Source organism: Octopus bimaculoides, chromosome 17, assembly GCF_001194135.2.
Source record: "Octopus bimaculoides isolate UCB-OBI-ISO-001 chromosome 17, ASM119413v2, whole genome shotgun sequence".
Taxonomy (NCBI): Eukaryota; Metazoa; Mollusca; class Cephalopoda; order Octopoda; family Octopodidae; genus Octopus; species Octopus bimaculoides.
Window position 1 is genome coordinate 41851561 of NC_068997.1, and position 23647 is coordinate 41875207.

The following is a 23647-nucleotide window of genomic DNA, read 5'->3' on the forward strand; positions in this document are numbered from 1 at the left end:
ATTGCATGTATGTATGTGCATATGCATGCAAAATATAAACTGAAAGAGTGGGGGGAGGGCACAGGTGAGCAATGGATAGAAACCAGCAATAGTAGCATATATAAACACCATTGTCCATTTAGGTCCACCTACAGATAAACACTGTAGACCTGTTAGGTGTTGAATGTAAACATCAGCTAATGAAACTCAAGTGTGTGTATTGTTTCTTTGTTTTGGGGGGTGGGGGGTTCCTAACATTTTGTTTTATGCTTCTTTTTTTTTTCATTTTGTTTTACTTTTTTTTTTTGCTTTTTCTTTTTTAATTAGCATTTTTCAGCAGCCGATGCTGTGTCCAACTTCATTTTCTTAGAATTATGCAAATCGTCCAAGCGGCTGTCTTCTCCATCTTGCTTATGCACAGAACCAGCACTACTGTTTGGCATCTGGAAAAAGGAGAAATAATATATATATATATAAATCATTGTCATTATCACTATCATCACCCCCACCACTGCCACCAAATCAATACATTTTATTTAACTAAATAGCTCACAGAATATAAATACATCACTGAAAGACATTTTACTGCAGTATTCATCCAAAGGTAATATCTTATGAATGAGCTGATTTTCAAAACACTATATATATACATACATATATATCAGAGGGAGACAGAAATCATCCTAATAGTGACTACCAAGAATGCTAGATGCATTTCAGCCTAGTTGGGCTTTATCAATAGTGTTTCTACTGCACATTAACAAACAATTTATAATTATCACCAATAAAACAGGGAAATATTTTTATCACTGTATAACCCATAAAGTTTGATCCCCTATCAACATATATTGATTTGGGTTGCTAGATCACATTCAGGGAATAAAACTGATAATGGTAGATATGAATCACTTCTTTTTTCTTCTATTTTTTATCCTTTTCAGCCATGCAGCTTCAGGCATGCTGGAGCACCACCGTGGGGCTAATTTTTTTCACTTACTCTACGTAGAAATTCATACAATAAAAAGACGCAATCTATATGATGTGAACACAATTTAGTTCAATGAAATTACAAAAGGAATGCTTTAAATGTTTTTTTTTTTTTTTTTTTTTTTTACAATTACTGAAAATTCAGACTGCTGTGTTTCAATTTATAAATATTTTGATTTTAAAAAAATAACAATTTTAACTAAAAATTATTTCATTAATTTTTTTTTTTCGGTAACAGAGCCTGAATATCTCATACTCAAAAAGTAAAAATCCGAAAACCATTTTTAGAAAGATGCATAATGGGAAGAATTAGAAGAGAATTTACAAGTCCCTACTATGTGCTGTCCAGCTAAGCTAACATGGAAATCGGCGATTAAATGATGATGATGATAATGATGATGATGGTGATGATGATCTCGTGTGTGAACCTGATCATGAATATGAATCAAGGTACAAACTGAATAGCAAAATTAAGTCTAAACTTATTTAAGTACCCAATCATCATTAAAACCAAATTAATTTTCTACAAAACACACACACACACACAGCACACTTTTATGGTAAACAGTGGTAAAGTTCAAATGTCACTTTTGGGTTTACATTCTGCTTCGTTTAAGATGTACTCATGCACCCTTGACAATACTCAACCACCCCATTTATATTCTCATCCCCATACCTTGAGAGCATACCCTGGCACATCGCCACCATCACTCGTTTTCTCTCTCTCTCTCCCTCTAACTGGGGCAACTTTGTATCTCCTCTACAGCAAGACACCTGTTTCTGTCCCTCTGTCACACTCTAACCTCTCATCACCAGGCACAAGGTCATCTCCTCTCAAAGGATCTTTGTCTTGCAAGTTACTTGGTAACCTCGTTGCAGTTGGTGGTATATGGTTGGCATTAGGAAATCCAACCGCAAAAACCATTCCCAAGCAGACCTCACATATGCTGGTATCACATAAAAAGCACTTAGTCCACTCTGTAAGAGCTGTAAAAACCATGACAAAACAGACAGTGGAGTTTGGTGCAATCCTCTGACTTGTCAACTCCTGTCAAACTATCCAACCCATGCCAGCATAGAAAATGGACGTTAAATGACGATGATAATGATGAACATTTTTCAATGTATTTTACACAGCAATTATAATAAATCTCCTGGGACACTCTTTTTCCCATATATCATAGTAAAAGTCAGAGTATTTCATTGGAACTAACACCGTCTGCAATAACAACCAAAGCTATTGAGATATTTCAAAGACTAATTTTGAAACATTTACCTGAAATTCATACATGCTGTCAATTTGGATTTTTAACTTATATACAGCAAGTACAAATACATTTTGATGTTGTGTATGTATATGTAAGAGTAAGCAACATTGAGTCATACATAGTACTGGACTAATAGATTATAGATACTGAATTCAATTCTACTGCTGGTATTTGCTACCAGTCTCTAGGCTTTTTCAAACAGATAAAAATATCAAGCCATCTAGAATTGTTACTTGGCATAGGCTGATAACCGTTCAAAGTGACAATGTATCCACCATTCACTCAAAACCTTCAAGTAAGCACCAGCCAGGGTTTGCAGTTATAAACAGAGAGCAAGATAGTGATATGAAAACCAATGGACATGTGTTTGTTTTACATTATGTCATGGCTGGCAAGTGCATAAAATATACTAAGTTCAGTGTACAGAGCAAATATCAAATAGTTTGAAAAAGTGAGTATTGTAAATTTTTTGGCAAGAAGCATCATCATCTTACATGGGTTTAAATGTTTATAGGGGCAAATTCCCTACAACCAGATGCCCTTACTATTGCCAACCACTAAATGTTTCCAAACAAGGTAATACTCATCCACAGCCAAGACCTGTTCTTACAAAATGACACTGCCTTATGATAGTGACACTCATTTACAACTACCATGTGATATCAAGACAAGGAGACACACACATACGACAGACTTCTTTCAGTTTCCATTTACCAAATCCCTTCACAAGGCTTTGAAGGAATGTGTCCAAGGTGCCACACAGTAGGAGTGAACCTGAAACCATGTGGTTTGTAAACAAACATACTTAATAAACCCAAGTCAAGTTAAAGAATGGCTTTTTTTTTTTTTGTTCTCTTCTATAAATTTAACCATCTTCATGTTGTTAGAACAACATTCCCTGACTGTCGCAAACCATTTTACCAGCCAAGCAGAGTGAAGCAAATAAAATTATTTGCCTTGTCCAGGAGAAATATACAATAGCCAAGCAGGGCTTGAACTCCAGCAACTTAATAACTTGGTCATCTTGGTCTGTTTTCTGATTGAGTTTTCAAATGCTTTAAAGATGCATTTTGTTAAGAGACCACTTTTTAAAAATAAAGGACTATTTAATGGGTTTTTTTTTCAAATCTATTTAACTGTTTAACATTCAGATTTCTTTGTCAAATGTATTGCTTATTTATCAGCATTGTTTTGAATTAACCATACATTATCTTGCAGCTTCAAAATTTAAATGAAGTGTTTGTGTATATTTAGAATGACATTGTTAGGTTGGATCTGATTAGTTTTAACATAAAACAGGTAGAATATTTGGACCAGATATGGCCAGATTAAATGCTAAAAAGTTTAAATAACAATTCTTTTATCATATATAAATACTCTTCTTAATTAATACATTAAACCTTATTTAAACAAATCAAACATTACAACTTACCACTATTGAGGAGAAAGAAGTTGTCCCAACTTCTCCGCTTCCCATGGCTGCCATTTGAAGAACAGCTGCTGCTGCTGCAGCAGAATCTGAAACTACAGATTGACTTCTTCCTTGCGACAATAAAGAGTGTGTAGCTGATGGTAGCGCTGTATTCACAACAACACTATTTGCAGTCTGAATTTGCTGAGGTGGTGCAATCACATTAACAGCAACTGCGGTGTATGGTGTTTTGTTCATACTTTTCACCATTGACACTTGGTTTGCAGCACTTGCTATTGTAGATCCTGTTGTGTTGCTTGCATTCAGAGTACCATCTGGAAGACAACAGTAAGACAATAGTCAATCAAAACAACAAATAGAAAACAAATCTTGTGTAAATTAACTTGTCTTGAAGAATTTGAGTTGAATAAATTGACACCAGTACTCATTTAAACCTAGTACTTAATCTATCAGTCTCTTTAACTGAACTGCTACGTCATGGAGATGTAAACACACCAGTTGACAAGCAGTGGTGAGGGACAAACACAGACACACACACACACACACACATATATGATGGGCTTCTTTCAGTCTCCATCTACCAAATCCATTCAAAGTTTGGTCAGCCTGAAGCTATCAGAGAAACACTTGCCAAGGTGCCACACAGAGTGGGACCAAATCCAGTACCATGTGGTGGGAAGCACACCCACCAATTTATCTTCCAATTAATCTCTCAAAATACTCAAGATTTTTTAAAATTTGTTAGAATCAATTTTAAAGCAACTATTAGTTTCCTAACATAAACACAGATTGATGTGAATTACATTTCCTCAAAGAATTTAAATATTTAATTATTAATCTGCTTATCTTTCAGTTTATTCTGCTTTGATCATGTTCAAATATGTGAATAAGAAAATTACAAAAAAATACAAAAATTAGACAAGATATTTAAAAATAGAATTTTTAATGAATTAAAATGGAAGTTATACTTAAAATGAAAAATAATTCCAAACAGAATAAGAATTACATAGGTGAAGAGACAATGGGTACCTAATTAAAAGTGTCAATAAATGTGTGCTATCTTTTCTGAACCACTCAGTTATAGAAACTGCTATATAAAGAGAAGCGAAGGTTAATGGCCAAGTAATTAGAAATTTGGACTTATGGTTGGGGCTTCATCCTCACCCCTCAGTGTCTCATCAGCTGGGTGGCAACCTCACTAGTGCTGGTGGTAGGAAAAAGAAAAATCACTCAGCAAGCTGTAGAGAGTTTGGCATTAGGAATGGTATCCAGCCATAAAAAAACCATGGCAAAGCAGACATTGTATTACAATGCAGTTTTTGGATCCTTCAGATCCTGTTGAATCATCTAACCCATGCCAGCATGGAAAACAAATGTTAAATGATTATGATCATCACCATTAGGTTATGAGTTTGATTCTCAGACTGGGTGGTACACATTTTCTTGAGTAAGACACACTGCATTTCATATTGGTTCTAGTTCACTCAACAGGAAATGGAACATCAGTGGTAGTTGGATGTTGATCCTGTGACTGACTGGCATCCCATTCAGAGGGTGTCTTGTACTCTCAACCACTTAAACACCTCAGAAACCTTGATGAGTTCCGGCTCCATGAGCCTCTAGGCTTGAGGCCTACTTATAATTAAGACATGGAGATAAGACATTTCAAGAAAAATCAGAGAAAGTTGAGAGGACGAAACATAGGAAAAGAGGAAATGCAACAACTAAATTTTTGTGACAGAATGAATGCCGAGTAATCTACAATAACAGAAAGCAAACTTTGTCAAATAGATCAACTATCTTTGTAACATTTCTTGTTGCCAATATACACAACAGACACTTCATGTAAACCTAGGTTAATATATATATATATATATATATATATATATATATAAAGAGAGAATTTTTAAAACAATAATAAATATGATACACAGCTTTAAGCTTATAGCATTCAGTTTCTTCATTGTTTTGAATTAATCATGCTGGTCTTGTAGCTTTGGAATTTCAATGATGTAATTGTTTGTTTTTAGAACAACATTGCAGGATAAATGTGAAAGGCTGAATCTAGCCATAAAACAAGTAGAATATTTTGCTGGCTTAAATGATAAGGAGTTATTTTAGCTAATGTCATCTGATTTTATTTAAGACAAAAATAAGACAAATTTTTTTTAAAAAAGGGGGTTACCTTGAGTAATCACCGTTTCTTTTTTCAATTCAAAATCAGCGCCATTTGTTAATACTACTGTATGTCCTGAGGAGCTGGGTCCATTTACAATAACTCTAGCGGGTTCAGACACTAGCACTTTAGGCTTGATAACTGTAGGCAGTTGATGAACTGAAGGGGCATTAGTTGACAAAGATGTAGCTACAGCTGCTGTTGTCATTGATGGTCCTGTTATGATATGTGATGCTGTTGGAATACAAACAAGTTGCCTTGTATTACAACCATGTGTCATCAGAAAAGCTACAATTGATGTTTAGAAAAGGTTGAGAACCAGTATCAAAATTAATTCTGAATGGAATAAAATATGATTCAAACAATTATATATACTAGCTAGACCCGTAAAAAATTCACAGAAAACATAAAAAATGTAAGCATCTGTAAATTGTGTGCTGGTGCCATGTGAAATGTTTCTATATTGTGACTGTTACAGAAAGACATGTAAAACTGATAACTTATATAATCCAACCAAAATATCTGTTACACAAACAAACAGAATTACTATTTAGCCTTAAAACACATCATACATATTCAAAGAACCTTCTTGGTTTAGTGGTACGGAACATTCTCCTCGTATTCTTTTATTCTTTTACTTGTTTCAGTCATTTGACAGTGGCCATGCTGGAGCACCAACCTTTAGTCGAAGAAATCAACCCTGGGACTTATTCCCTGTAAGCCTGGGGCTTATTCTATCAGTCTGTTCTACAGAATAGCTAAGTTATGGGGACGCAAATATACCAACATCGGTTGCCAAACAATGGTGGCAGGGGCACAAACAGACACAAACACATAAAAATATTATATATATATATACGATAGGCTTCTTTCAGTTTCCGTCAAGCAAATTCACTCACAAGGCTTTGGCTGGCCCGAGGCTATAGTAGAAGACACTCTTTAAAGTATAGAGTTGAATCTCATATAGCCACATGTTGGCAACTTTTCTCCCCCACCCATTTTGTAGGGGGGTATTACCCATTTTGCTGGGCTCTTTTTGCAGCTATACCCCGTTCGAAATTTGCATTAGTTTTTGTATGAAAAAAAAAAAAAAACAAACGGAGTGGGGCTTGTTTGTAGTTTGTAGAGAAAACATTAAACATGCCAGAAGAAAAACATGGTCTTTCCCCACTCCAACTAAAAGACATGAAGAACTATGAAAGAAGAGAGAACTAACACTCAAATCATTCTAGAACTCCCTGAATAAAAACGTAAATACTGAAAGACTTTTCTTATATTCATTACTAAATGTCTTTCCCACTTCTTCGTTGTTAAAAGTAATGACTGATGCTTTCCTTTCTCTGTCTCTATCACTTCACTCCTTTTCTCTATGGTTAAGAGAGTGAAGGTGCATGGCTCAGTGGTTATGGGTATTCGGCCCACAATTGTAAAGTCATGAGTATGATTCCCTGTGGCATGCTGTGTTCTTGAGCAAGGTACTCTACTTCACCTTGCTGCAATCCACCCCGCTGGCAAAAATGAGTTGTAGCTGTAATTCAAAGGGGCCAGCCTTGTCACATTCTCTGTGTGGCTGAATCTCCCTAAGAACTACCTTATGGTATGCATGTCTGTGGAGTACTCAGCCACTCGTGCATTAATTTTACGAGCAGATTGTTCATTGATCAGATCAACAGGAACCTCATCATCGTAACCGACGGAGTGCCATTTTTTAGAAAGAGTGAAATTAAAGGAAACGTTCCATATTGTAAGGCAAAAATGTCGTGTGTTTAGTATAAACAGTGAAAGCTAAGACAAAATAATTGCTATTCTGTTGTGTATTCGCCCTCAACTCATGCTCAGTTTGATAACAACAGCCTGTGCATCGGTGTTTATCTGGGGGCTTGGCCTCCAGATCTGTGAGACCCACAAATACCACTGTAAGGACCAGATTAACACCCATAGTGACCCTAATGACTAAAAAGATTTTCCTACCCCTATAAAGAATCTTTTTTCGTTTCCTCCCAACCACTTGAAGGTTTATCTTGCTTCAGTCCACTCAGCTGGACAAAATGAGTTGTAGCTGTAATTCAGAGGGGCCAGCCTTGTCATATTCTGTGTGAGGCTGAGTCTCCCAAAGCACTATGTTAATGATATGCATGTCTGTAGAATACTCAGCCACTTGCGAAATAATTTTATCCTCATGTGATAATAAAAAGTGAAAGTGACATTCAATATTTGCTGTGTCTATATCTAACTTTTCTTTGGATCTATGTATCTACTGTCTCTCTCTCTCTCTCTTTCACTTCCTCTGTTTCCCTCCTGTCTCCCGCTTTTGATTTAACAATGTGTATATGTATCTACTTTTCTTGTGATGTGATAAACATTAAAAAACACAAAACGAATGCCGTCATCACTCACTGTCACTTTCACTCTTTCTCTTACTTCCTCTCTGAAGCATTTAAAAACACAAAACGAACACCACCACCACTCACAGTCTCTTTCACTCTCTCTTACTTCCTCTCTGTTCTCCTCTCTCTCGCTTTGCCACTCAGTTCTTCTTTGAAGTAGGTGTGACACACACGCCAGTTATATACAAAAAGAACAAATTTGCGTATTAATATTACTGATAATGTTTGGAAACTTAACAAAAGCTTAAAAGTTTTTAGGCAGTACGGTATGAAAAGGATTAAAATAATTTTTTTGAAAATTGCAACACTTTCCATTGGAAAGCAAAAGGTCAATATTTAGCAGAATGTGAAGAAACAATATTTTATAAATAGAGATATATCATCACCAGTACTGAAGAACAACCTCAGGATGCTGAACTTTTCAGGTGAGATGACAAAGGACTGAAATACCTGGTTCCTTGTTGTACTGAAGAAGACCCATACCCTGTAGCAGAAGTGTTAAGACCGATCCTTCTGGTTGTGTAAAGCATCCATGGCAGTGCCACATAAAAGTGCCAGTGCGACAACACGTAAAAACACCTATTCGGTGCCATGTAAAAACTTCCAGCACACTTTGTAAAGTGGGTGGCATTAGGAAGGGCACCCAGCCATAAAAACCATGCCAAATCAGACTGGAGTCTGGTGCAGCCCACCAGCTTGCCTGGACAATAGACATTAAATGATGATAACGCCCCATGCTGGCATAAGCTGGATGGTTTGAGAGGATCTGATGGGCCTAAGAAGTGCATTGTGTTCCAGTGTCTACTTTGAAAAAGGTGCCCTTCCTAACAGAACCATGTTACAGCATGTACGGGGCGCATTTTATCATGCCCTCAGTATTAGTGGGATTGCTATGCAGCTCGCAAGACTAAAAGTCCCAAAGGGGAAGAGGGTTAGCTTTATGCAAAGTGATGGGACGGGTAGAGGAGCATGGAAGAGCAGATTCCTGTAGAAGAGCTGCCTTGGCTACTCACATTTAGAAGAGACAGCAATACTGATTAGAAAGAATGATGGAGGGCAACAAAATGCAGGTGGTGAGGAACCAAGAGAAGGTAGAGACATTTACTGAGTAGTGTTTAAGGTGTTACAGGGAACAAAGACCTGAAATTATCTGCTAAAGACACAGCTGAGTTACCCAGCAAAACACTGCAACCAGCTTAACAAATCAGAAAGTGTTACTGCACTCGTAGCTACCTCTTTTACCCAGTAAAGGTACCCAAGTGTATGTAATCAAAAAGTGAAAGTGAAAGTTAAGTAGGAGTAGTGTGAAAATCTTTGATGATATTGGTTGTACCATTATGTTAGTCTCCTTCAACAGGTTTGTTAAAAGGAGAGGAAAGTGCAGGATAAGGGTGTAGACAGAAGGAAGAGTACATACAGTAAAGTAAAACTAGAACACCAAGGGATTGTGGTGAATCACATTGTTAAAAGTGTTGACATGGTAACTGAAACAAAGATGGAGTAATATGAATAAGGGTTGTTGGTACAAGCAATGAGAGAGTAACAAGGAAAAGTGAGAGAGAACAACAGCTGGCAATAAAGAAGTATGAAAAAGCGGACGTTAAACGATGATGATGATGATGATGATGATGATAACAGGGGCGCAGAATATGGACAGATCCAATGCTAATCCTTGTTAGTGTGATGGGAAATAGATAAAGGATGTTGATTGGAGAGTGGTGTTACAAACACAGACAGATCGAAATCTCAACAACCATCACTGCCATGATTTTAACATCTATTTTACCATGTTTGCATCCATGAATGGTTCTTCCCAAGCATAACCTGTTATCAATCATCACAGCTCTTTGTCATCTCCATGAAATTTAACTTTTTTTGAGAGCAGTTTTCATTACTTCATTCCATGTTTTTCTAGGTTTCCCACCTAACAGAGCTTATATCCACTTCAAGAGCTCAGCTATTCTTTATCCTCCATATAACCATAAGTCCATACCAACTGAGTCTTCTTTCTTGCAGACTACATCCAATTCCTCTTACATCCAGCATTTGTTTCATCATTCATACATACTAACACTACACAGCCAGCAGACCCTACACTTTTTCTAACCTTTACAAATGTATCACATCCAAGGTCTACATTTTGTTACCATGCAGCAAACATCAGATATCTGCTCTTTATTCCAAGAGGAAGAAACCCTTTGTTGCCAACAGAGGTAATATATTCCTAAAATTTTGCTACTTATGCTTTCAGAATATCTACTTCCACCACTTATTAGGTCCTTTTGTTACCTAGGAAACAAAAGCTATCAACTACTTTTATGGACGTTTTGTAAAAATATTTTTCACACGTGCTTTGACTAATGACACCTGTACATTTGCTACACATGCAGTCTATCTTTTCTGTCAGCTACCCTGTGATCCCACTACACCACTTGAAATTTCTACCAATTCTTTTTCTGCAGAACAATTGGCCTGATGACAGCAGAGTGCTGTCTTCTTTCCTACTTACCAAAACTTTTAATCTTTGCTAAATTTACTTTGAGACTATTTAAGTCGAATTTGGTCATCGGCATACAAAGAGTTCTCACAAACAACTGGTCTTCTGTTATTATGGCTTGGAGAACTACAATAAAAAAGAGGTGCTGAGAAATGAACCCTGGTGGACACCAACTTGCAAGCTAAATTTCTTTCTGAACTCATTGCTAACTCTTGCTTTACTGACTGCAGCTCGCTATATGGCTGGCATAGCTCTCACAAGTCATTCATCCACCCCAGGTTTTTTTTAAAGACCACCAGATTACAGAGTGAGTGATTCTCTCAAATGCCTTTTCCAAGCCAACAAAAGTTAAACACAGTTGTAACTTCTAGCTAAGCACTTCTGCAGATGCCTCACTAAGAAACAAGCATTAGTAATACTTCTTCACATAAAGCTAAACTGCATCTTATATAAGCTAATTTTATTCCTAATAGTTGTGTTAAATTTCTTTCTGTGTCTTTCATAATTTGGTCCAGCAATTTTGATACCCACTGTGGTTGCTTCTTTCTAGAGCCTCTCTTTCACCCCTGTATAAGATGATGATATTGTTAATCCAGTCATTAGGTGAGATTATTTCTAGCCACTGTTCTTATAATACACTTGTCTGCCTTACACATCCTCTTCTTTTATCTGCCCATGTGTGTATGCTTGCTAATTTCGTTATGTATTATAAGTTAAAGTTATTACAACTACCCAGTATTGCTTAGCTTGAATGACATCACAAAGAGTACGGGTATATCACAAATGATCCTGTAGAAAGATTTTGTGTAGAAACAACTTACCTGATGGTGAACCTGGAGCTGATTGGCTAACACGTAATTCTGAAGTGATGCGACTATTAACTTGCTGTTGATTACTATTTGGTGTTGTTATAACCTCCGTTTCGGGGACTGATTCTGGGATTGGACTACTATCCCGAGAAAGGCTGTCAGGAGTAAATGCCCCACTTACATGGCTTGGCGATGTTGGTGCAGATCTAATAGACAAAGAAATACAAGTTTTAGAGAATGGACAAAAAAGAATGGTGAAAAAAAAAAAAAAAAAAACTGACTCACAGGTTCTTAACAATCAAAATTCAAATAGTGTTCACCAATATCTGTTGATTAGGTCATTAAACTTCAAAATTTTGTTTTGTGGTTGTTTTATTAGGTCACATATACAACCAGATACCCTTCTTGTTGCCAACCCTCGGAAACGGCTGATACCATTTGTATAACAATGATACTCATGTACTACCATGCAATGTTGTGGCAAGGAAACACTAACACATACACACATGACAAGCTTCTTTCAGTTTCCTATCTACCAAATCTCCTCACAAAGATTTGATCAGTCCAAGGATATAGTAGAAAACACTTGTTCAAGATGTCATGCAGTGGGCACTGAACCCAAAACCACATGGTTGGAAAACAAACTTCTTAAGCAAACAGCCATGCCTATGCACATATATGTGTGCATGTGAAGGCACATGACCTAGTGGTTAGTCTGTTGCACTCACAATAGCTAGAGCACTGTATCCCTGAACAAAACACTTCATTTCATGTTGCTCCAGTTCCCTTTTCAATCAATGGGGACTGCTTGACTAGCCTGCACGGTGGCATCATTCAAAAGCTAAAACAATGCAAAGCGCATTGTGACTAACAATGTGTAACCACATGATAGCCTGGTCGGTCACAATTACGTGATATATATATATATATATATATATATATATATATATATATATATATATATATATATATATATATATATACATACACTACACACACCCATATATATATATCAATTTAAATATACAACTGAAAGAGCTACTAATAGTTTCATGCTTTTACGATACTTGAACAGGCATATTTATAAAATACACCATGTATGTTTTTACTGCTACTCTACCTCCCACCACCAAATACTACAGTCCACAACTGACAAAGTAAGCCACTGTCTGTTGAGATCTGGACTTCTTTCAATGTATTATCCCCAGGAGTATTAATTCAAATTTGATAATCACTAGAAAGCCTTAAATTCAACAAATTTAAAAAACCATGTGGCTTATTCCAAAAGTATTTATATTCAATTATAAGATTTGATAATAACCTTGAAGACTAAGCATTACAGAAATTCAAGAGAGAAATAAGAAAAATAAAATTAGTGTTCTCTGTTTTTGATTTGAAATTTGTTTTAAAACCAATTTTATTAATTATTGAGTAAATGAAAAAATATTTAGCAAACATAATATAGTGAGATGGCTTCTTTAAAAAAAAAATTTATATACATAAATTCGTTCCAAGAGTGAGAAGGGACAGAACTCTGAAATCACAATCTGGCAACGTTTTTTAATGAATTATGCTGTTCTGTTTCCTTACTAATTTCATCCTTACAATGTCTAATATTATTTGCATTAAAAGTTCTCACAATTAATTTAGAATTTCAAACAGATATCATTTTGCTCTTATAAGATGATATTTAATGCATTTTGATAAATTGTGACAAAGTTGTGTAAACCTAACATCAAAATTATTATTAGCAGTTTACTAAATTATACACCAAATTTCATGCATTAAATTATCATTGTTATAATGAATATGAAATCATTTACTTTTTATATTTAATAATTAATACTTATAGTTTCAGGATGAGTAGGTACTGCCTACCTTGTCTATCAAGTACAAATGCCTGATGCATGTATAAATTTCATGCTCATACATTTAATTGTATTTTCTTTCGTCTTCTTTATGTTATACAACCAGTTATATTGTTGGTTTCACTTCACAAGAAAAACACTTACGTAACTAACTAGTGTAACAATTGTAAAACCGACTTTGTTGACCAAACTACTACTAACAGGATATGAAAGAAATCTAGCCAAATTTTTTTTTTAAATTGCATTGCAATGTCAGAATTTACTGTAAATTTTATTGAAAACTTCTCAACATTTTGGCAAATATCTCAATCTTGTTTAGTAGTTGGGCCAGGAAACATCTTTCATCATTACATAAGAGATAATACCTAAATGTTGAAATACCCAGATGCAATAATTACATGCAAATTCAAGATCTTTAAATGTTTTTCTTTCTGTCTATAGCTTTTAGAGTGGAGGCGCAATGGCCCAGTGGTTAGGGCAGTGGACTCGCAGTCATAGGATCGCGGTTTCGATTCCCAGACCGGGCATTGTGAGTGTTTATTGAGCGAAAACACCTAAAAAGCTCCACGAGGCTCTGGCAGGGGATGGTGGCGAACCCTGCTGTACTCTTTCACCACAACTTTCTCTCACTCTTACTTCCTGTTTCTGTTGTGCCTGTAATTCAAAGGGTCAGCCTTGTCACACTGTATCACGCTGAATATCCCCGAGAACTAAGTGCTCAGCCACTTGCACGTTAATTTCAAGAGCAGGCTGCTCTGTTGATTGGATCAACTGGAACCCTCGACGTCGTAAATGACGGAGTGCCAACATAGCTTTTAGAACCTATTTAACTCTCTAAAACAGTGTACATAGGGATTATGAAGCTGATTTGAATTTGATTCTCATTTTACCAATAGACAAAATATTGGTTTCAAATTTTGGCACAAAGGCCAGCAATTTTAGAGGTGGGAGTAAGTCAATTACATTGACCCACTTTTCGACTGGTACTTATTTTATGGATCCCAAAAGGATGAAATACTAAGTCAACTTCAGGAATTTGAACTTGGAACATAAAGCAAGACAAAATACTGCTAAGCACTTTTCCCGGTGTGCTAATGGTTCTGCCAGCTCACCACCTTACCAATAGAATGGATATTAGATTCAATCCACACTTCATCGCTCTCTACTCCTTCTCCTAGCATAAAGTTCCCCCTCCCCTATCAAGGTTCCTAGTTTTACAAGCTGCATGGTAACCTCATTAGTGCTAGTGGTTTTTAAAAAAAAGCAACCAATATACCTGTAACATGGTTGACCTGATGAAGGGCATCCAGCTATAGAAACCATGCCAACACAAACTGGAATATGATGTTGTCCTTGGACCCATGATTATGATGAAAGACAATCTGAAATGATGCAACATTCCCTTTTCTTCCTGGATAAACAAAACACCATAACACAGGACCTGGTGCCAGTCCTGCTTCTCCTCAGTTTAAAGAATTCAGCAAAGTCAACTCCAACATAGGGACCAACTTCATGCAAGCATGAAGACACGCTGGCAAAACACTGCTCCTCTAAATGGAAAACCTTACTGGTCACTGTAATTTTCTGGCACGAAGCAAAGCAAGCCTTGCCGTCCATTCAAGAAAACACATAGTAAATGATCCACAAGCATCTGAGCAAACTGAGTCCTCAACTTGTTCCCTTTGCTGAAAGATTTGCAAGGAATCTGCATGCAAGAGAGACGTTTGCGTTGGTATGGTCATGTACTACGGATGGATGAGGAGAGCTGTGTGAAGAAGTGCCACTCCCAAACATTTGAAGGAATCCGGGGTAGAGGTAGACCCAGGAAGACATGGGATGAGGTGGTGAAGTATGACCTTCAAACGTTGGGCCTCACAGAGGAAATGACGAAAGACCGAGACCTCTGGAGATACTCTGTGACTGCAAAGACCCTGCAAATAAAGTGAGTTCACAGCTGTAACCTACACCAGTGTTGCATAACCAGCCCCAGCCCATTCAAAAGTACCTTGGATTGTAGGGCGACATGCTGTGATTGAGGAGACCTATTGAGTCAAGTACATTAAAATCAAAATTAAATGGAAATTGTAGTTGTGATCCCCGTGCTGGTGGCACGTAAAAAGCACCATCCGAACATGGCTGATGCCAGTGCTGCTTTGACTGGCTTTCATGCCGGTGGCACGTAAAAAGCACCCACTACACTCTCGGGGTGGTTGGCGTTAAGAAGGGCATCCAGCTGTAGAAACACTGCCAAATCAGACTGGAGCCCGATGCCGACTCCCCCAGTCGAACTGACCAACCCATGCCAGCATGGAAAACTGACGTTAACCGATGATGATATATGTATAGATAGATAGATATTATGAATTCTCTCATCAGGAACGACAAATGACGGTTCAGTAAAATAAAGCAGTAATCACGTTCTTCAAACACAAATGTGTCTCTTGAGGTCTGCAGATTCCTTGCAAATCTTTCAGCAAAAGGGAACAAGTTGACCTTGTGTTTCATGTTTATGTCCAACATAAACAAAATGTTCATTAGTTCTATGATTCAACATGCAAAGACATGGAATAAAGTACCTTAACTGTAAACAAGTGCTGGCACTAGGAATGGCATCCAACAGTAGAATACTGCTTCAATGGACCTCACTGATCCAACCCATGCCAGCAGAGAAGTGGACACCATGATGATGATGATGATGATGATGATGATGATGATGAATACAGTATTTTAATAAAAGTGATCATAACTTTTATCTTTCACTTGTTTCAGTCATTAGACTGGCTATGCTGGGGAACTGCCCTGAAGAATTTTTAGCCAAATAAGTTGACTCTAGTCCTTTTTTTAAAACTGGCACTTATTTTATCAGCCTCTTTTGCCAAACCACTAACCAAACCTACTGACAAGGTTTTTGTTGGCCCAACACTATAGTAGAAGACACTTGCCCAAAGTGTCATGCAGCAGGACTGAACCCTGAACTGTGTGGTTGGGAAGCAAGTTTCTTACCACACAGCCAAAAACTTTAGTTGATGAAAGTAGGATATGGTCAAGTAAGGAGGATATCTGAGAACCAGCTTTGGTCAGTGGTTCATATCTTGACAGTGGCACAACATAGTGTTCCATGGCATGAAATCCATCAGACACAGGAAACACTATAAATGACATATAAATCTCAGTTTAAAGCTAATTTATATGTCCTGCCTATGTAGAGCAATGTAAAAGTGATACATAATTCATTGGCTTCTAGTGCTGAGTTTAATTCTTGTTCCCAGAAAAGTTACTTGCAACATTATATTGTCTTCTTTCAATCGACTTGACCAAAGTTAAGTATCAGGCCAATGAACAGCAGTAACTGATAAAAGGACATGAAACACAAGATCAGTGGACAGCAGAGATACATAGGAAAAAAACAGTTTAATCCTTTAGCATTCAAACCAGTCATATATCCGGCCTAAGTATTGTACCCCCTTTGTGTTCAAGCCAGCCAAATCCAGCTTCTTACACATAGCCGACAATATCATTCCTAAAGTAAAGAGCCACATCACAAAAATCTCACAGCTATGAGTTAATGCATGGCTAATTCAAAACAATGTGAACAAATAAGCATTTCATTTAACAGAGTAATGTGAACGCTAAAGGGTTAACTCTTTAGCATTCATAGTATTCTGTCAAAAGTAATGCTTTTTTCTTCACACTGTTTTGCCTTAATCATGTACTGTTGGATTTGAATTCAGTGGGAAGAAGTGCTGCTAAGCATTTTGTTTGACACACTAACACTTCAACCAGCTGCATTTTACTTGAAATTAAATAATAATAATAATAAAAAAATAGTCAAAAATTTCATAACAAATCACAAAGAGTGTTATCCTACAATTTTGTAATCCCTTACCTTGTAGACAGGCCACCATAAGGAGTTCTAAAGCATGGTACTCCTCTTTGCCTTCTTCGTCTAAATGCCTGAGCAGTAAGTTTACTTTCTGATGCTTGGTCGATTCGCCAGAAAGAACCTTTACCTGGTTCTTCCTGAGACCGTGGAACTTTAACAAAATACCGATTCAAAGAAAGATTGTGACGAATGGAATTCTGAAAATACCATAAAATGTAGTTATTTATCTCTCTGGCAAATGCAAGAAACAGAATTTACACTTAGAGTGGGAAATAAAATGTATAAATGTTCAAAGAATCAAAGAGAGAAAAATTTTGTTGTTCAAATAAAATATTTTTAAAATGGTTTCTTAGTGTAAATTATAGAAACTGAACCAGAAAATTCATGCTGAGAAATTAATTCAATTACTTAAGAACTGTTAAATCATGTCTTTCCTTAAAAACTGAATATATTGCATGTAGACTATGAAGACTACAGATATTTGAGAAAGTTCCCAAGGCTCTCTGGAAGTAGTAGATAATCTTGGTTGCCTAGCTGACCAAATTTAACAGTGGAGGTGGATGTACTGAAACCTTTTACCTCCGTTGAAACCAAAGGTTTCTCTCACTCCAACTGAAAGGAAGATTGTATGATCCATGTATGCAAACTGTGATGCTACATGGTAGACAGAGAGGAACCTTGAATGCAGAGGACATGCAAAGACTAGAGGAACAAAGCTGGTATGCTACACTGGATGTGCAATACCAGTGTGCAGGTACAACAGAGCAGTGGCACACTGAGAGAAATAAGAGGGATTAGATGGCATATGCAAGAGAGAAGACTACTCATTTGGTTGTGTTATGCAGATGGATGAGGCTGACCTCAAAATGCTGGGCCTTACAAAGGTGACAAAGGATCAAGATATGTGGTGCATTGCTGTACTGAAGAAGACCCGTCCACCACGACAAAATCCTCAGGTGAAAGTGCCACATAAGAAGCATTGGTGATGGTGCCACATAAAAAGCACCCAGTACACTCTGTAAAGTGGTTGATATTAAGAAGGGCATCCAACCGCAGAAACCAAACCAAATCAGACCATAGAACTTGGTGTGGCCCCTGGCCGTGCCAGCTCCTGTCGAGCCATCCAACCCATGCCTGCATGGAAAATGGATGTTATATATTGATGACAATGATGTTGTATATAAAATATCTTCCTTTTAATATAATTTGAATTATGCAATAGGGGCTCTATGATAAAAACTGAATTAATATAACATGCTTAATGCTGCTTCCATTGCATAATTCAAGGTTTATTTTGCTTATGCAGTGTCTTGGAATACCAGGATATACTTCAGACAAGTTGATTCAATTTCGTTTTGGAAGTGACATGATTACATGACACGAGTACATGACATTGAGAAGCCACAACCATGGAATACTTATCTGTCCCTCTCGCTGTCACTTATGGGGCGATTTCATTTCACCTAGCTCTGAAGTGCATTAGGTTTCTTAGCACAATACATCTATAAAGTGATTTTCCTGAATAACAACAGCAGCTTATGGCATTTCAACTACACACACACGCACGCATTAAATGTTACATTAATAGAGTCTTTATTTAATATATATTTTTAGACTTTAAACATATCCCACATCTTAGAGAGAGAGCAACATTGTACTGTATTCCTAGTAAAAACACTTCAACTCTTGCAATATGAGTACACCTAACTGTAATCAAGAGGAGCATTTGACTTATGTAAATAGCTGAAGTACCATGTGTTGAGCTCAGTTTCTCTAACAGCAGTCTATGAAATAAACTCAGCTGTCTCTCAATTACTAAACATCTTGAAAGTTAGGTTAAGTTTGAGTACACTGTGACAGTGTAGACATTAGATATAAACAGAAGTTGTTAGCAGCCAATTTGTACTCCACTGGTTTACATAATACTGGTTTCAAATTTTGGCACAGGGCCAGTATTTTCAAGAGAGGGATTAAGTCGATTACATCGACCCTGAAAGGATGAAAGGCAAAGTCAACCTCAGTGGAATTTGAACTGAGAACATAAAGAATGGACAAAATGCTTCTAAGCATTTTGCCCAGCATGCTAATGGTTCTGCCAGCATGCTGCCTTACTGGTTTACGTAATATTGGAAGTAGAATACCACAGCCTTTGTCACAGCTTTTATATGAAATCTAACTAATAAAACTTTGTTTCGTGTTGGTACCAGTAATTGGGCTGTGACCATGCAGGGGCACCGCTTTTGAGGGTTTTAATTGATTATATCTTAATACTTTGCTTTATTTAATAATAATAATAATAATAATAATAATAATAATAATAATAATAATCCTTTCTATTATAGGCACAAGGCCTGAAATTTGTGGGAGGGGGATAGTCGATTACACCAACTCCAGTACTCAACTGGTACTTAATTTATCGACCCCGAAAGGATGAAAGGTAAAGTTAACTATGACGGAATTTGAACTCAGAACATAGCGACGGGCAAAATATCACTAAGTATTTCATCAACCATGCTAACAATTCTGCCAACTCGCTGCCGCCACCGCAGCAGCAGTAGCAGAAGAAATTATTGTGTATAATGCCCAAGTGCATTACAACTTATCAAAGGTGCATGTCTAGTACATAGAATTATGTACAAACGTTAGGAAAGTGAACAGTGAATGAGACATGATATACATGTGTGCATGCGTTTGGAGGGGGGGGGGGGTATCAGGGGTAGTGTTGGCAAATTTCAGGAAGCATGGAGGTTTTAAAAGATGCAATGTCTCAGCAGCTAACAATTGATGCATGTGGTTTGTTCCATGCTTCAGCAACTCTGAGTGTGAAAAAATGTTTCTGAAAGTCATGGGAGCTATACTCTTTTCTGAATTTGTAAGCATGCCCACTTGTGTTAGACACATGGAATTCAATTCAGTACTTATTCTATCAACCTTGTAAGACTTGAAGGCAATAAGCATGAATATAAAGGGACATAATCAGAACATAACTAAATATCAGATATTTCTGTTCCATGCATCAAGTCTAACACCCCATGGTCATAAATAGATGTACACACACACCTGATAGCTTCCATGCATTTTCTGTTTACCAACTTTCAGTCAATCTGTGGCTATTACAGGAGATATAGCTCAAGGTGCTGGACAGCAGGGCTGAACCCAAAACTACTTGACTGCAAACACTCCACCCATCATATACAACTGACATTAAAGAGGTTCACAAATGCACCAATTTACGTTAATCATCATGGATAGAATTTGAACATTCCTTGCATTGGTCCATTTAGCTTAAAGGCAAACAAAACACTCACCTGCCATCCTTTGTCAGCTGTTCGATAATATGGATAGTTCTTTGTGATATATGCATAAATCCCACTCAATGTAAGTTGTTTGTCTGGAGCAGAAGATATAGCTTGAACAATGAGTTGGGCATATGAATATGGTGGTTTTGATTCGTCCTTAGGGCTTTCTCCAGAGAGTTGTGGGCCATCTTTCTCATCTTTTGCATGTGCAGCATAAACTGCTTCACCAAGATCTGGCACAAGGCGATGACTTGAACCACCCCGAGGGCTGTTTGGACAAGAATTTGCCGCACTGTAATAAAATATTTTGTAAACATTAGTCCTTGTTGAATAAAGTATAATGTACAGTACAAAACAATATCAAACAAAGAAAATTTTGTTAATAAGCATTCTAATATTAAGTAACATTTTTTAAATAATTTATTTTAATATTTATTCTACATAAAGTTCTTTTGATTTAAGAGGTCAATTTGTCATTGACTAAAACACTTGAATAAAAGCAATTTTCAAAAATTATTCCCTTCCTTTTTTTTCTTTTTCTTTTCTGTTTTCAGGAAAAATTATCTTCAGTTCAAAAAGAACAATTTCCAAAAGACACTTAGATACAGAACTGTTAAAATAATTACTTGAATAAACTAATGCTACACTCCAAATATTTTGAGGTTTGACCTATGAAAACTAAAATTTTAATATCAGTTTCTGGACAGAGATTTTATTTCAAAAGGTCATAAATAAATATATATAATTAAATGAATAAATAAAGCACAAGTCAGGAGACATACTTATTCCATACTGTCTATATCACTGATGTATTTTTTAAAAAGTTACCAAACCAATAACTTGCTTTCCTTCATATTTCTTTCTAATTTGGGCACAAAGCCAACAATTTTGAAAGGAGAGAGTAAATCAATGACACTGAACCCCCAGTACTTGACTGGTACTTCATTTTATCGTCTCTGGAAGCATGAAAGGTAACGTTGACATCAAAGGGATTTGAATTCTGAATGTAAAGAACTGAAACAAGGCCAGCAATTTTGGGGGAGGGGGTAAGTTGCTTACATCAATCCCAATGTTCAACTGGTACTTATTATATCAAGTCTGAAAGGATGAAAGGCAAAATCAACCACGGCAGAATTTGAACTGAGAACATGAAGACAGACAAAATGCCATTAAGCATTTTGCCTGGTATGCTAATGAGTTTGCTGTCTTAATTGGCACTAATATTGCAAAGCATTTTCGTCTGACACTGTAACAATTCTGTTAATTCACTGCTTTTCCCACTTCATTTAGTGGTGGTGATGGTGGTATTTACCAAAAGGGCAGTAGATATGGGCATATTATAAGGATAAATTTTTTTTAAAAACCATAGGGGTTTACATAGAATTGTAAAAAAAAAAATATAGCATAAAACAATATATGAAAGGAATGTAGTGAGAGTTTTTTGTTTTCAAATTCAATGTGGATTGTTCTTAAATATCTTTGAATTTAGCAGGAATTAAATTCAAATAGAATTCTGCAACACACCATACATTAGATGCAGAAGTATCTCTTTTCTAACACACAGATATCATTTGTATTTCTAACTTCTGGATTTTTCTTTCCCCACTAATTTCCAGACTTCAGAAGTCAAAAAAAAAAAAAAAAACAGTTTTAGAGAAGAAACAGAAAGTCTAAATGTCTGAGATGAATTATAATCAATAAAATCATGAATTTTTTTGGCCTATTTACTTGATTTTCAAAGATAAACTTTTGAGTATTTACATCAGTACTGTTTTAATGAGAGACCTAACTAATCTAATAATAATTATAGGTGTATGTATTAAAAACAAATTATTATCTCCAAAGATTAGGTTAACAGTGCATAACAATCATAATCTTAAGAGACTGAGGTCTCTGCATAGAGGTGCCAATCTCTAAAAGTAGAAGAACCCAGGAAGAGGTGGGACCAAGTGGTGAAAAATTATCTTCAGATGTTGAACCTTACAGTGATGACAAAGGATCAAGAGGATGAGTGGTTTGCTGTACTTGAGAAGACTCATCCAGCCAAGTGAAATCAAGGCCATTAAAGGTATCTGGTTTATGTTCATGCCTCTGCACAGAATCTGTCTTTTGTCAACCCTCTCCTGCACAACCCACCTTCCTAACACCTCCCTCACCACCACTACCACCCCACCCAAGTTCATCGTCCTTCACACTCTCACAATCCTACCCGCACATAATGTACTCCTGCTGAGTCTCTCCTCCACCAACCACACCTTCCATCTATTTGACTCCACTCACTACATTCCCTCCCTTCAACCTCCCACAATCTCACAAACTTAACCACTCACTCACCCTATCCAATCCTTGATTCCACTTCAATCATATACACCTCTCTTTAACCCAGTGGGTTTTCAACCATTTTTCTGTTTGCAAATCCCTTTGATTCCTATTTAACTGGGGTGGACTCCCATAGCCATTTCATGCTTATAATTAATTATTAGCAATTGTATATATTAAAAAAAAGGCATTGTTAATTGTAGAAGTATAATGAATTTATTGCAGATAAACTTTAACAACAAAATCTTATATGAACCCCCAAGGGCCATATGGACCCCAGCTGAAACCATTGCTTCAACTTGAGTGTACCCTCTTGTCATATCTTTTCCCTCTCTCTCTCTCTCTCTCTTTCCTTCTGAAATAACCATGTATCTCCTTTACTGCAAGACACCCATTTCTGTCCCTCAGGTCATACTAACTTCATCACCTGGCACATAGCCATCTCCCTCAATGCTACTGCCCACTCAGTTGATGGGGTAATGTCTTGTAAGTCATTTGGTGACTTCATTGATGCTGGTGTCACATTAAAAGCAGCCAACACACTCTGTAAAGCAGTTAGCATTAGGAAGGACATCCAGCCATAGAAACTGTGAAAACAGACAGTAGAGTTTAGTGCGGTATTCTGACATGCCAGCTCTTCTCAAACCATCTGATCCATGCCAGCATGGAGAACAGACATTAGATGACAATGATTATTGTTTTAAAGCTACTGCTATAAATTCTTAAATTTTGAAGAATGCATG

At 36.8% G+C, this 23647-nt stretch overlaps 1 protein-coding gene across 2 annotated transcripts in view; it reads right to left on the reverse strand.

Moving 5' to 3' along the window:
* Positions 1 to 199: 199 nt before the first annotated feature.
* LOC106870720 (forkhead box protein K1) overlaps positions 200 to 23647 on the reverse strand; it is a 99872-nt gene continuing 76424 nt past the window's right edge. Inside the window, exons 3-8 of one of the 2 annotated variants that reach the window (XM_014916888.2) lie at positions 20595 to 20877; positions 17290 to 17483; positions 11548 to 11741; positions 5852 to 6130; positions 3667 to 3980; positions 200 to 422 (exon numbers count right to left, since the gene is read on the reverse strand). In XM_014916888.2, the coding sequence (XP_014772374.1) occupies positions 303 to 422; positions 3667 to 3980; positions 5852 to 6130; positions 11548 to 11741; positions 17290 to 17483; positions 20595 to 20877 (1384 nt within the window). In that variant the 3' untranslated portion in view covers positions 200 to 302. The remainder of the gene's footprint in view (positions 423 to 3666; positions 3981 to 5851; positions 6131 to 11547; positions 11742 to 17289; positions 17484 to 20594; positions 20878 to 23647) is intronic. The other variant, XM_014916889.2, reaches the window with a different exon arrangement.